A 14,679-nucleotide genomic window follows, 5' to 3' on the forward strand; every position below is an offset into this window, starting at 1 on the left:
GTAGTCTATAAGTATATTGTAATCCCTAGAGCCACACTTAAAAAAAACTTGTGCAAAGTGATATATTCAGACAAAATGAGAATATTATTATTCAAAATATTAAAAACACTCGGGGTGCCTGGGTGGCTCAGTGGGTTAAAGCCTCTGCCTTTGGCTCAGGTCATGGTCCTAGGGGCCTGGAATCGAGCCCCGCATTGGGCTCTCTGCTCAGTGGGGAGTCTGCCTCCTCCTCTCTCTCTCTCTTTCTCTCTATCTCTCTCTCTGCCTGCCTCTCCACCTACTTGGGATCTCTCTCTGTGTCAAATAAATAAATAAAATCTTAAAAAAACAACAACAAAATATTAAAAACACTAAAAAGGCAGAAAAGAGTAAACAGAATTGAAAAGTGGAACAAATAAAAACCATTTATTTGGTTTAATGGTAGACATAAATCCAATCAATAATTACATTAAGTACAAATGGATTAAACATAATAACTAAAAGATATATATTGTCAGAGTAGATAAAACAATACCTTAGTAAATGCTGTTTAAGAAACCTACTTTAGGGGCACCTGGGTGGCTCAGTGGGTTAAAGCCTCTGCCTTCAGCTAAGGTCATGATCTCAGGGTCCTGGGATCGAGCCCCAAATCAGGCTCTGTGCTCGGTGGGGAGCCTGCTTCCCCACCCCCCTCTGCCTGCCTCTCTACCTACTTGTGATCTCTGTCTGTCAAATAAATAAATAAAATCTTAAAAAAAAACCCACCCTACTTTAAATATAATGATACAGGTAGATTGAAAGTAAAAAGATGGAAAAAGAAATATCATAGGAATATTAATCAGAAGAGCTAGAGTAGACATATTAGTATCAGACAAAGTAGATTTCAGAACAAAGAAAATCATCAGGGATAAAAAAGAACATTACATAATGATAAAAATGTCAATTCACTAACAAGACACAATAATCCAAAATGCATCTGCATGTAATACCAGAGCCTCAAAATTCTGGAAACCCAAACTGAAAGAACTAAAGGAAAGAACAGACAAATCCAAAATTATAGTTTGAGACTTAAATACCCCTCTCTCAATAATCATTATAACTCAGTAGATGGAAAATCAATAAAGACACAGAGAATGGAACAGGACCATAACCAACTGGATCTAACTGACATCTGTAAAACACTCAACAGCAGAACACACATTCTTTTCAAGTGAACAGGGAAGATTCACCAAAACAGACTATATCTTGGATCAGAAAGCAAACCTTAAAAAAAAAAAAAAAAAGCAAACCTTAACAATTTTAAAAGAATTGAAATCATGCAAAGTATGTCCCCTGACCTTAATGGAAGCAAACTAGGAATCAAAAAAACAAATGAGGGCGCCGGGGTGGCTCAGTGGGTTAAGCCGCTGCCTTCGGCTCAGGTCATGATCTCAGAGTCCTGGTATCGAGTCCCGCATAGGGCTCTCTGCTCAGCAGGGAGCCTGCTTCCTCCTGTCTCTCTGCCTGCCTCTCTGCCTGCTTGTGATCTCTCTCTGTCAAATAAATAAATAAAATCTTAAAAAAAAAAAAACAAATGAAAAGGAGAATCTCTAAACACTTGGAAATTAAACAATAGACTTCTAAATAATTGATGGATCAAAGAGAAAATCTCAAAGGAAATTAGAAAATATCAGTATCCCTTACAGAAGAACATACCTCAATATCACATAAGCCATATATGAAAAATACACAGTGAATATCCTCCTCAACGGGGAAAAACTGAGCTTTTCTCCTAAGGTCAGGAGCACAGCAGGGATGATGTCCACTCTCACCGCTGTTGTTTACCATAGTACTGGAAGCCTTAACCTCAGAAATGAGACAACAAAAAGAAAGAAAATGCATCCGAATCAGCAAAAAAGAAGTCAGACTCTCACTTTTCGCAGATGACATTATACTCTATGCAGAAAACCCAAAAGACTTCACCCCCAAACTGCTAGAACTCATACAGGAATTCTGCAAAGTTGCAGGATATAAAATCATGTACAGAAGTCAGTTGCATTTCTTGGGGCGCCTGGGTGGCTCAGTGGGTTGAGCCAATGCCTTCGGCTCGGGTCGTGGTCTCCGGGTTCTGGGATCGAGCCCCGCATCGGGCTCTCTGCTCGGCGGGGAGCCTGCTTCCCTCTCTCCATCTGCCTGCCTCTCTGCCTGCTTGTGATCTCTCTCTCTATGTCAAACAAATAAATAAATAAAAATATTAAAAAAAAAAAGAAGTCAGTTGCATTTCTATACACTAACAATGAGGAAGAAGAAAAAGAAATTAAGGAATCGATCCCATTTACAACTGCACCAAAACCCATAAGAGATCTAGGAATAAATCTAACCAAAGAGGTAAAAGATCTATACTCTGAAAAGTACAGAACACTTATGAAAGAAAATGAAGACGAAATAGACATAGGAAAACATTCCATCATAAACTGGAAGAATAAATATTGTTAAATGTCTATGCTACCCAAAGCAATCTACACATTTAGTGCAATACTTGTCAAAATACCATCAGCATTTTTCACAGCGCTGGAACAAACCTAAAATTTGTATGGAACCAGAAAAGATCCCAAATAGCCAAAGCAATCCAGAGAAAGAAAACAGAAGCTGGGGGCATCACAATTCAAGCTGTATTACAAAGCTGTAATCACCAAGACAATACAGTACGGGCACAAAAACAGAAACATCGATCAATGAAACAGAATAGAGAACCCAGAAATGGACCCTCACCTCTATGGTCAACTAATCTTCAACAAAGCAGGAAAGAATGTCCAGTGGAAAAAAGACAGCCTCTTCAACAAATGGTGTTGGGAAAATTGGACAGCCACATGCAGAAGAATGAAAGTGGACCATTTTCTTATACCATACACAAAAATAGACTCCAAATGGATGGAAGACCTAAATGTGAGACAAGAATCCATCAAAATCCTAGAGAAGAACACAGGCGGCAACCTCTGTGACCTTGGCCACAGGAAATTCTTGCTAGACACATCTCCAAAGGCAAGGGAAACAAAGGCAAAAATGAACTGCTGGGATTTCATCAAGATAAAAATCTTCTCCACAGCAAGGAAAATACTTGACAAAACCAAGACAATTGATGGAATGGGAGAAGATATCTGCAAATGTCTTATCAGATAAAGGGCTCCTATCCAAAATCCAGAAAGGACTTATCAAACTCAACACCCAGAAAACAAATAATCCAGCCAAGAAATGGGCAGAAGACATGAACAGACATTTCTCCAAAGAAGACATCCAAATGGCCAACAGACACATGAAAAAGCCCTCAACATCACTTGGCATCAGGGAAATACAAATCAAAACCACAATGAGATACCACCTCACACCAGTCAGAATGGCTAAAATTAACAAGTTAGAAACAACAGACATTGGTGAGAATGCAGGAAAGGGGAACCCTCCTACACTGTTGGTGGGAATGCAAGCAGGTGCACCTGCTCCAGAATACAGTACAGAGGTTCCTCAAGAAGTTAAAAGTAGAATTACCCTACAACCCAGGAATTGCACTACTAGGTATTTACCCCAAAAATACAAATGTAGCAGGCATGTGTACCTCAGTGTTCATAGTAGCAATGTCCACAATAGCCAGACTGTGGGAAAAGCCCAGATATCCATCAATAGATGAATGAATAAAGAAGATTTTATATATATATATATAATCTTCATATATATATATATAAAATCTTCATATATATATATATATATGGAATATTACTCAGCCATTAAAAATAATGAAATCTTGCCATTTGCAACAATGTGGATGGAGCTAGAGCGTATTATGCTAAGCAAAATAAGTCAGTCAGAGAAAGACAAATACCATGTGATTTCACTCATATGTGGAATATAAGAAACAAAACAGATAAACATAGGGGAAGGAAAGGAAAAATAAAATAAAATGAAAACAGACAGGAAAACAGAAAACAAAATGAAAACAAACCGAAAGAGACTTTTAACTTTAGGAAACAAACTGAGGGTTGCTGTGGGGAGGTGGGTGAGGGGATGGTGTAATTAGGTGACAGACATCAGGGAGGGCATGGGGTATTATATACAACTGATGAATCACTAAATTCTATGTCTGAAACTAATAATATATAGTATATGTTAATTAGATTAAATTTAAATTTAAAAAGATAATAAAAGAAAAGAATATCTCTCAACTTAGATGCAAAATCCTCAACAAAAATTGGCAAATAGAATCAAGTAGTATATAAAAGGTTAGTATGCATTCAGCCACAGAAAGCCATAAAATTCTAGAAAATGCTATACCATGAACGAACACTGAAAACATTATGCTAAACCAAGTAAGCTAGACACAAAAGAACAATTACTGTATAGTTCCAGGTATATGAGGTAATAGGCAAATTCACAGAGACATAAAGTAGAATAAGGGTTACCAGGGCCTGGGGGGAATGGGAAGTTAATTGTTTAATGGGTACAGTTTCTATTTGGGACAATAAAAAAACTTTTGGAAATGGATAGTGGTAACGGTTGCACAACATCATGAATGTACTTAATGTCACTGAATTGTACATTTAAAAATGGTTAAAATGGTAAATGTTATGTGTATTTTATGACTATAAACAAACAACCAAAACACATCACAACCATGCGGGATTTATCCTGGTAATTACAGGATGGTCTAATATTTAAAAATTAATCAATGTAATCATAATAGCAGCCTAAAGAGTGTCCATTCATAATAAAAACTGTTAGCAAATTATGAATAGAAAGAAATTTTCCTAACCTGATAAAGGTATCTACCTAAACCTATAGCTGACACTTACTGGTGAAAGTCTTTTCCCTTAAGATCTAAAACAAGGAAAGAATGTTTTCTCTCACAGGTCCTCTTCAGTATTGTACTAATACTGCTAAGACATAAAATAAGGCAAGATAAAGAAATAAAAGGCATACAGATTGCATAATATGATTGTCAGTGTGTAAAATCTCAAGTAACCAGGATGCCTGGGTGGCTCAATCAGTTCAGCCGCTGCCTTCGGCTCAGGTCATGATCCCAAGCTCCTGGGATCGAGTCCCTCATCGGGCTGCTTGCTCAGTGGGGAGCCTGCTTCTCTCTCTGCCTCTGCCTGCCACTTTGCCTGCTTGTGCTCTCTCTCTCTGACAAATAAATGAATAAAATCTTTAAAAAAATGTTTAAAAAAAATCTCAAGTAACCTATAAAATACCTCCTACAACTAAAAGTTGCAATTAGCAATGTCACAGGATATAAGGTCAACATACAAAAATCGACTGTATTTCTCTGTATTAACAATGAGCAATTGAAAGCCAGAATCTAAAAAATAGTATCATTTACAGTCACTCTGTGAAAAATGAATTGCTACAGTCCAAGAAAACATGTACAGGATATATATGCTTAAAACCACAAAATATTGGGGGCACCTGGGTAGCTCAGTGGCTTAAAACCTCTGCCTTCAGCTCAGGTCATGATCCCAGGGTCCTGGGATCGAGCCCTGCATCGGGCTCTCTGCTCAGCAGGGAGCCTGCTTCCCCCGTCTCTGCCTGCCTCTCTGCCTACTTGTGATCTCTCTCTGTGTCAAATAAATAAATAAAATCTTTATAAAAAAACACAAAATATTAGTTGGAATTGTAGAAGAAATTCTGACAGAGTCGTACTACTTAAGGAATTACACTACTTGATTTTAAGACCTATATAGAGCTAGGCGTGCCTGGATGGCTCAGTTGGTTGAACAGTGGACTCAATTTTAGCTCAGGTCATGATCTCAGCGTCCTGGGATTGATCCCCATGCCAGGCTCCATGCTCGGCAGGGAGTCGGCTCAAGGATTCTCTCTCTCCCTCTCCCTTTGGCCCCTGCCCTGCTCTCATGTGCACTCTCTCTCAAATAAATAAACAAATCTTAAAAAGAATAGACATATATAGCTAGAGTAATCAAGACTATGAAGTATGTGCAAAAAAGATACATAAATCAGGTGCACCTGGGTGGCTTAGTAGGTTAAAACACCAACTCTTGATTTTGATCTCAGGGTCATGTGTTTGAGCCCCTTGTGGAAGCTGCTTAAGATTCTCTCTCTTTCTGCCCCTGCCAGCTCATGCCCTTTCTCTCACTCTCTCTCTAAAAGGAAAGAAGGGAGGAAGGAAGGAGAGGAGGGATGGACGTAGGGAGGAAGGGAGGGAGGGAGGAAGAAAGGAAGACAAATCAGTGAAGCAAAAGAGATATAGACTCAAGCTAATACAGTCATTTGATTTCTACAAATGGGGCAGTAGTAAGTTAACGCAGGAAGGACAGTTCTGGAATAATTGTATATCCATATGCAACTCCCCTCCCCAAATTCTGACAAAAATTAACTCAAAGTGGATCATATATATCAATAAAAGCGTAAGATGTGGAAGAACACCTTTGTGACGGACGATTATGTTAAGAGTTCTTAGATAAGACATCAAAACCATGATTCATGAAAGAAAAAAAATTGGAAGCTGAACTTTACCAAAATAGAAAACGTTTGGGGCGCCTGGGTGGCTCAGTGGGTTAAAGCCTCTGCCTTCGGCTCAGGTCATGATCCCAGTGTCCTGGGATCGAGCCCCACATCGGGCTCTCTGCTCTGCAGGGAGCCTGCTTCCTCCTCTCTCTCTCTCTCTCTCTCTGCCTACTTGTGATCTCTGTCTGTCAAATAAGTAAAATCTTTAAAAAAAATAAAAATAAAAAACGTTTGCTTTGTGGAAGACACTGTTCAGAAAATGAAATAACCTATAGACTGAGAGAAAAATGTTCACTCATCACACAGCTGATACAGAACTTGCAATCAGAATACAAAATCCTCTCAAGCCTCAACACTAAGATAACTAACAAACTGATTGAACAACTAAAACACAGTTTACCAGACAAGATATATGGATGGTAAATAAGTCTGTGAAACAACGTCCCTACTAAGGGATAAAATAAAACCATGATGTGATCTGCTACATACTTTCTAGAATGGCTTAAGCAAGAAAATACTGATGATATCAAGTGATGACAATGATGCAGAGCACCTAGCTCTTGTATATTTCTAATGGGAAAGGAAAAATGATATAACTGCTCTAGAAAACAGGTCGGCAGTTTTTTATGTTAAACCCTAACACCCACCGTAGCATCCACCAATCCCAATCCTGAGTCTTTACAACAGATATAAGTGAAGTTTTCCTTAAAGGGCTAGAGAGTTGGGACACCTTCGTGGCTTAGTTGGTTGGGCATCTGCCTTTGGCTCGGGTCATGATTCCAGGGTCCTGGGATCGAGTTCTACGTGGAGACTTGCTCAGCGGGGAGCCTGCTTCTCCCTCTCCCTCTGCCATTCCCCCTGCATGTGTGTGTGTGCTTTCTCTCTCTGATAAATAAATAAATAAATCTTTTTAAAAAGGGGCTAGAGGGGCTCCTGGGTGGCTCAGTGGGTTAAGCCTCTGCCTTCAGCTCAGGTCATGATCTCAGGGTCCTGGGATCAAGTCCTGCCTCGGGCTCTCTGCTCAGCGGGGAGCCTGCTTCCTCCCCCTCCCTGCCTCTCTGCCTACTTGTGATCTCTGTCAAATAAATAAATAAAATCTTTTAAAAACAAAATAAAATAAACAAAAGCGGCACCTGAGTGGCTCGGTGAGTTAAGCCTATGCCTTCGGTTCAGGTCATGATCTCAGGGTCCTGGAATCAAGCCCTGCATTGTGCTCTCTGCTCAGCGGGGAGCCTGCTTCCCCCTCTCTCTCTGCCTGCCTCACTGCCTACTTGTGATCTCTCTCTCTGTTAAATAAAAAAAAAAAACTTTTTTTTAAAGGAGCTAGAGAGTAAATATTTTAGGCTTAAAGACATAGGTCTCTGTCACAACTACTCTGCAATGTCACTGTAGTGCAAAAGCAGCTATAAGATAGGTATGTAAATGAAGGGGCAAAGCTGTGCTGCAATAACATTTTATTTGCAGAAATAGGCAGCCAGCCCATAGGTCATAGTTTGCCACCTCTTGCCCTAGAGAAATGAAAACTGTGTTCATTGAAAACACGTTTACAAATGTTTACAGCAACTCTATTCATAATTACCAGAAATTGGTAACAACCCAAATGTCCTACATATGGTAAATGGCTAAACCTGCGGTACATTCATACAGAACTATTACTCAGCAAAGAGGGAGAATAACCTACATGCAAGGACTTGGATGAATTTCAAAAGCATTATCTAAGTGACATAAGCTAGTATCAAAAGGTTACATACTATATGATTTCATTCATATGATATTCTTTAAGTGACAAAACTAGAGTGTAAAGAAATAATCAATGATAAGGGTTGAATGTGGGGTGACTCGAAAGTAGTAATGGGAATGAATCTTGGGGGATGATGGAATGGTTCTGTATCCTGACTGTGGAAGTGGTTCTATGAATCTATACATCTCAGAAGTCATAAAGCTATATACTCCCCAAAAGGTCAGTTTTTTGAGAGGCGTATTTACCATTAATACCAACATCAATTCTCCCTATTAAAAAGAGAGTAATCATCATTTTGTGCCTTCATTTCCTTATCACCTAATTCTTCCTTAGCCATTTGCATGCTGTTTTTTGTCTGTACCATTTCTTTCAAAAATCAACTTTAAGGAAGCAAGTTTAAAGAGTTTCTCATCATTCCTGTTTTTTTTTTTTAAAGATTCATTCACTTATTTTAGAAAGAGAAGGAGAGTGTGAAAGCAGGAGCAGGAGGGGCAGAGGGAGAGGGAGAGAGAATCTCAAGCAGATTCTGCACTGAGCGTAATGCCTAACATGGGGCTCAATCTCATGATCTAGAGATCATGACCTGAGCTGAAACCAAGAGTTAGATGCCTGACTGTGCCACCCAGGCACTGCGAGCTCTGTATTTTTAATAAGGTCCTCAGCCTGACATGGGGCTCAGCCTCACCACCTGAGATCAGAACCTGAGCTGAACCAAGAATGTGATACTTAACCGACTGTGCCACTCAGCCTCCCCTGTTCCTGATCTTTTGGTAGCATTTTATGCTGTTGATTATTCTCTCCTTAGAGCTCCACTTTTTAGCTTCTGGGATGTTGTACTTTTTGGATTTTCCTTAGCCACATTGAGTGCTACAGTTACATAACCTGTTCCTTTTAATGTTTAATGTCTGAACAACAAGCGACAGAATTATATAGAACTGTGCTGTCCAACACACTAGACACATATGGCACTTGAGCACTCAAAATGTAGCTACTGCTACTGAGCAATGAAGTTTTAAAGTTGATTTAATTTTAATTAATTTAAATTTAAAAACTTGATATCCGGTGCTCACTTCTGCAGCACATATGCTAAAATTGGAATGATACACAGAAGATCAGCATGGCTCCTGAGAGTGGATGACATGCAAATTTGTGAAGCATTCCATATTTACAAATTAACAAAAAGATAAACAAGCAAACAAACTTGATATTCAGTTCAATTCCTGAATACTTCTAAGAATGTCTGGAACAACTTGGGTATACTAATCTATTTTTTTAACCCTAAATCTAATCTAAATCTAAATACAGATCAAATATTTTTCATGAAACCTTGGCATCTGAATTAAGATGCAAATGTAAAATATACACCAAATTTTAAATGCTTAGTACAAAAGGTAAGATAGCTTATTAACAATTTGTTTATATTAATTGCATGTTGAAATTGTAATATTTTAAGTATATTGGATTGAATAAAAGATTATTAAAATTGGTTTCTCCTGTTCCTTTTTACTTTTTAAAGTGTGGTTTCTAGAATATTTTAAGTTACATGTTGGGTCACATTAGACAGCACTGATTTAGGGGACTCAGTTCCCATAGATACATACATATGTACATATATACACACATATACACATACATGTATATGCATACAAATACATATACATACGTGTGTGTGTGTGTATTCCTTAATTTATTATTTGTACAAGCTTTGTCTCACATAATTCCAGGCAGGGTTGTGCTATCATGTGATAGCTCCAAACCCTCTGTCAGTTGATGGGTAAAAGATCCATTTCTGCACATGAAAGACAGTTAAGGCTGTATGGATGTCAAGAGCAAGCAAAGCAAAAGTTTTAAAATGAAAATAACTTATGTCCAAGAAACAAAAAATGGCAATGTGTGGTCACGTTGGTTCTTTTTGTTTCTGAGGTTCTTCATGAACATTTTAAATCTCATCGTGTCTATTGAGTTCAAAGGCCATGAGAATATTCAAAATGCTGTCTACATAGCAGTAGTTTAGGGTTACTGTAGAATCATACAAATTGGGAAAACAGGAAATGATGGGATGAGCTGACAGTATGAATGATTCTGAAGAAAAAAGGAATCATGTGATATATGAAAGATGTATCTGCAGTTGATGATAATTAGCAATAGAGGCTGGAGGTATTTGAAATGAGAGAAACTTGTTTGACCAACATCAATGTTAAATGCCTGTTAGTTCAATTAGTTCAGAAGTTAAGGACTCTGATTAATTAGGTAAAACTGCTGCTAATGAAAATGTCATAAGCCAAATATTTCTATGGATTCAACTCTCACTTGAATTTGCAGTGCATCAACATGAGTAATGGAGCCATTAGAGTGGAATTCATCCCCAGGTTAATGAGTTTCTTTGTAGAGAACATTATAGTTAGATGTATGATTTGGAGGATGGATAATTACTTGTGAGAAATTTGGATGTAACTGGTTTGTGCTGGGAAAAGATGTGGACTAGAATGGACATCATCATGGAGAATGTCTATTTGAAAGCAGAGGTCAGACTCATCTTCCTATTTGGTGAAAATTAAGGTTTCTTTTTTAAAGATTTAATTAATTAATTTTAGAGAAAGGGTGGAGAAGAGGGAGAGAAAATATCCAGCAGACTTCCTGCTGAGCCCAAAGTGGGGGCTCAGCCCCACAACCCAGAGATCACGCCCTGAGCCAAAATCAAGAGTCAGAGGCTTAACATATTGAGCTACCCAGGTGTCCCCCAAATTTATGTTTTGAAGCATAATAAACATACTTAAGAAAAGTCATCTGAGTTCCTCAAGAAGATTCTCCTTTTGGCCCACTCCTTTTCAGTTTATTTGACTTAAACAGATTAATGGTAGTGATTTTACTAGGTAAGTGTGCTTGGGAAAGTTGCTTGCTGTTCACTCCCTTGGTTTCCTATCTGTAAAACCAAGGATGATAATATATAATAGTACCCTCCTGAAGCTGTTGAGAATTAAATGAGCTAATACATGTCAAATGTTAAGAGAAGGACATGGAACAGATCAAGTGCTTATTTGGTAGCTATGGCTGTGTTAGTAATAACACATCCAAGGCAAACTCATGGTTTCAACTGTCACCTAAGGTTTATGACTTCCAATCCATCACTGATCTTCATCCTACTATTCCATCTATATATTAGGTATCTCCACTTGGATTTATAAATGGCACCTAAAGGGAAATAAATCAACTATCTAAAATAGTATCTTCTATCCCAAACCACATTCTCTTTGTTCTTTTTTTTTTAAGCTTATCTATTTATTAGAGAGAGAGAGAGAGAGAGAGAGAGAGAGCGCACTAGTAGGCAGAGCCCCAGGCAGAGGGAGAAGGAGAAGCAGCGTCCCAGCTAAGAAGATAGCCCGATGCGGGACTTGATCCCAGGATCCTGGGATCATGACCTGAGCTGAAGATGGACGCCTAAGAAGGACTGAGCCATCCAGGCACCCTAAGTGTTATTTCTAATATATGTCATACTACTAATCTCAGAATCATTTGTTTTATTCACATCCAATATGACTGAGATAAAACAAAAGAGAACACTCTTTTTCTTCCCATTGTAAAACAATACTTGCTGATTGTAAAAAATTTGGGAAGATAGGGAAAAATCAAAAAGAAGAGACTGGGAAGATGGCCTGTAGAGGCCAGGTTAATTCTAGGTGATTGGATACAGTTATATTTTGCCTACATTAAAAAAAAAAAAGATAAAAATAAGAGTAGTTTGTCTGGTTAAGCACCCAACTCTTGGTTTTGGCTGAGGTCATGATCTCCTGGTCCTGGGACTGGGCCCCACATGGGGCTCCATACTGGGCTTGGAGTCTGCTTACCATTCTCTCTTTCCCTCCCCCTCTGCACACTGCCTGCACCACTCGGCCTTGTGCACATGGATGCTCTCTAAATAAAATCTTAAAAAAAAAAAGATAAAAATTATCCATAACCACAAATTCTAAACTTCCAGCTAAAAATTTCAACATATTTCATTTGTTTGATATTTTCCCAGATAATTAAGACCCTATTGTATGTATACAGGGATATGATCTTTTTATACCTAATGTCTTCACCACTGAAAACATTTTATAAAACATTTTAAACTAAGATTTTAAAATTCAAATTTCCAAAGTAAACTTTTTTTAATGACTTTTGTTTTATGGCTACAATATATACTCATATATTCCTGAAGATAATAATTTAATTCTCACAAGTTTTCTTCTCTTTGTTTTGCTTCCACTGGTACTTGTTCTAAGCTAATTATTACACTGGATATTCTAAAAAACCTGCTGGTACCTTGTTTTCTGTAGTGAAAACATGAATGAATGGGCTGTGTAAGTGAATGTAGAGTTTTTTGCCTTCATCCATGGTAGAACAATTGAGGGAGGCCCACTTATGTGAACATAAATTGTTACTAAGTGTTATGGCTCACTTCATTTGTACTGCTTTGGGGGTCCTGGCCCAAAATGATTTTGTAGGAGGGAAAATCATTGTTGTACATTAATAGAATTTTGTTCTTGTTTTAAATTGCTCTCAAGAACAGAATGACTATAAAACAGAAGTGTTTTTCTTATAAAAAAGAGGTGTGGGAGATGTATCTTACCACCAAAATACAAAGAATTTTAAACCTTTTCAAATTAAACTTTGTAATTTCATAAATCAGATAATTTAATCAAAACAAAATACTGTTTTTAAATGGTAAATGTATTCTTTATTGTTTAAATATAACTTGAATTCTAAAGAAGCATTTTCCAGACTTGTATGTAAGTTCAAGAGTATCACCAATTTGACTTTGTTTTTAAGTGGTCAGAATATTTGACTTCTTTAATAAGTTGATTTATTCCTGTTCTGAGAAAGCCATTCAATAAAAAGCAGTCTCGGAGTGGGGGTTGGGGGGAAATAAATATTTTTGAAGATTTGGAAAATACAGATGACTCATGTTTAGATGACTACTATAAATATTTTGGTAAATACCGTTCTGCTATTGAAATATATGTATTTGTATATATATATATATGTATATATATATATAAAATGGGGGGGGGCTCTTCAAATTATAAAATTATAACCGTCCAAAAACAGTTATTTGTGGCCTTTTAATTATGACTTTCAATCTTCTCATATAACGTGTTCTTTTAAAATACATGAATTTTAACATGTATGCTTCTTATTCACACGTGTCCGACATAATATATTTAACCAACAGCCTCCAGAAAGGTGTTTCCAATTTTCACGCTCACCAAAATGGCCTGAGAGTGCTTTTCCCTTCCACAGCATCACGTAATTAAAATAAGAAGAAACGGCCGAAAGTTTTGAGAACCCACGCGGGAAAACACCGTCTCGCTGATACAGTTACTAGACCCCCGATCCTAGCGCGGTGTTGAACTTCCCCTTCCCACGCCTCATAGCAGACGCTCCTACAACGTAAATACCACCAGGCCTCTGCAGGACCAGGCGTAGCCAAGGGCCGGGCCGCCCAGAGGGCCGTGCGCAGCGGGAGGGACGCCAATGTCGGCGTGGCGCACAGTGCTTACGCAACACGCACGCGGGGAGGGCCGCTCGTCGGCCGGCGACGGCGCTGCGTCACGGGCTTTCAGGCGCTTCGCTCTTGGAGACGGCGACGGCTGTGGGCCTTGGCTCTGGCCTCCCGCGCCCTGGGAGTCAGGTCGGTGGCGCGATGAGGCGCAGCAAGGCCGACGTGGAGCGGTACATCGCCTCGGTGCAGGGTTCCGTCCCATCGCCCCGAGAGGTGAGTGGGTCCTGGAGAGCCGGGTGGCCTCCGCCCTGGCCCTGCCGCGGCCCCGCGCGGCGCCGGCGTCATGGCTCCCGGCGGCCGCCGCTCCCTGGCGCGTTGAAGCGCCGGCCGGCTCCCGCGGTCCGGTGGGCGGCGTGGCGCTCGTGAGCTTGAGGTGGAGGGTGGGGGTGGGAAGGCCGCGGCGGGTGCCGTTGGCGCCAGCTCTTCCTCTTCCTCCTGGCCTGCTCCTGACGGTCCTTATTGGCGGGCCCATCGCGTCCCGGGGTTCTCGGCTGCGTCCCCGCGGCCTCGTCGCCGGGGCTCCAGGAGCCTGCCATTTGCGGCGGGTTTCTTCTTTCCCGGACAGTTACCGCTGTGGCGGAAACGTGCCGCTTTAGAGGTCTAGGCTTTAGAGGTGGGTGGAACCCAGCGTGGGGGCACTGACGCTCCTCCGTGGGGGGCTTTTACTGCGGTGACGGGCAACCATCGTAGGCATCCAGCGGACTGGTGCAAGGGTGGCCACACTTGCAACTCCCTGACAGACCGCGCAAATGACACTGGGAGTTTCCTCTATTTTGAAGCATCTGTCATTGTGCCTTTATAAGGATTCTGTCCCTACTCTTCACACTCCACTCTCCCACTGCCTGTACTCATCTGCTTTATTTTTTTAAAATGCAGTCTTGGGTATTCTGAATTTTTTACAGGCCGTTGTTACTATGGCTTAAAATTT

The 14,679-nt window shown here is 39.8% G+C and overlaps 1 protein-coding gene and 1 non-coding gene across 3 annotated transcripts in view; both read left to right on the plus strand.

Annotated features, from left to right (window-relative positions):
- The first annotated feature begins 9,271 nt into the window (after nt 1–9,271).
- LOC125110138 (U6 spliceosomal RNA) lies at nt 9,272–9,378 on the plus strand. Its single transcript, XR_007130469.1, has one exon. It is a non-coding gene; the product is annotated as a U6 spliceosomal RNA (small nuclear RNA).
- A 4,401-nt stretch (nt 9,379–13,779) lies between these two features.
- The window catches only part of LOC125108400 (E3 SUMO-protein ligase RanBP2), an 80,938-nt gene continuing 80,038 nt past the window's right edge, over nt 13,780–14,679 (plus strand). Inside the window, exon 1 of one of the 2 annotated variants that reach the window (XM_047744164.1) lies at nt 13,780–13,964. In XM_047744164.1, the coding sequence (XP_047600120.1) occupies nt 13,893–13,964 (72 nt within the window). In that variant the 5' untranslated portion in view covers nt 13,780–13,892. The remainder of the gene's footprint in view (nt 13,965–14,679) is intronic. The other variant, XM_047744165.1, reaches the window with a different exon arrangement.

The sequence above is a fragment of the Lutra lutra genome, chromosome 9 (assembly GCF_902655055.1).
Source record: "Lutra lutra chromosome 9, mLutLut1.2, whole genome shotgun sequence".
Classification (NCBI taxonomy): Eukaryota; Metazoa; Chordata; class Mammalia; order Carnivora; family Mustelidae; genus Lutra; species Lutra lutra.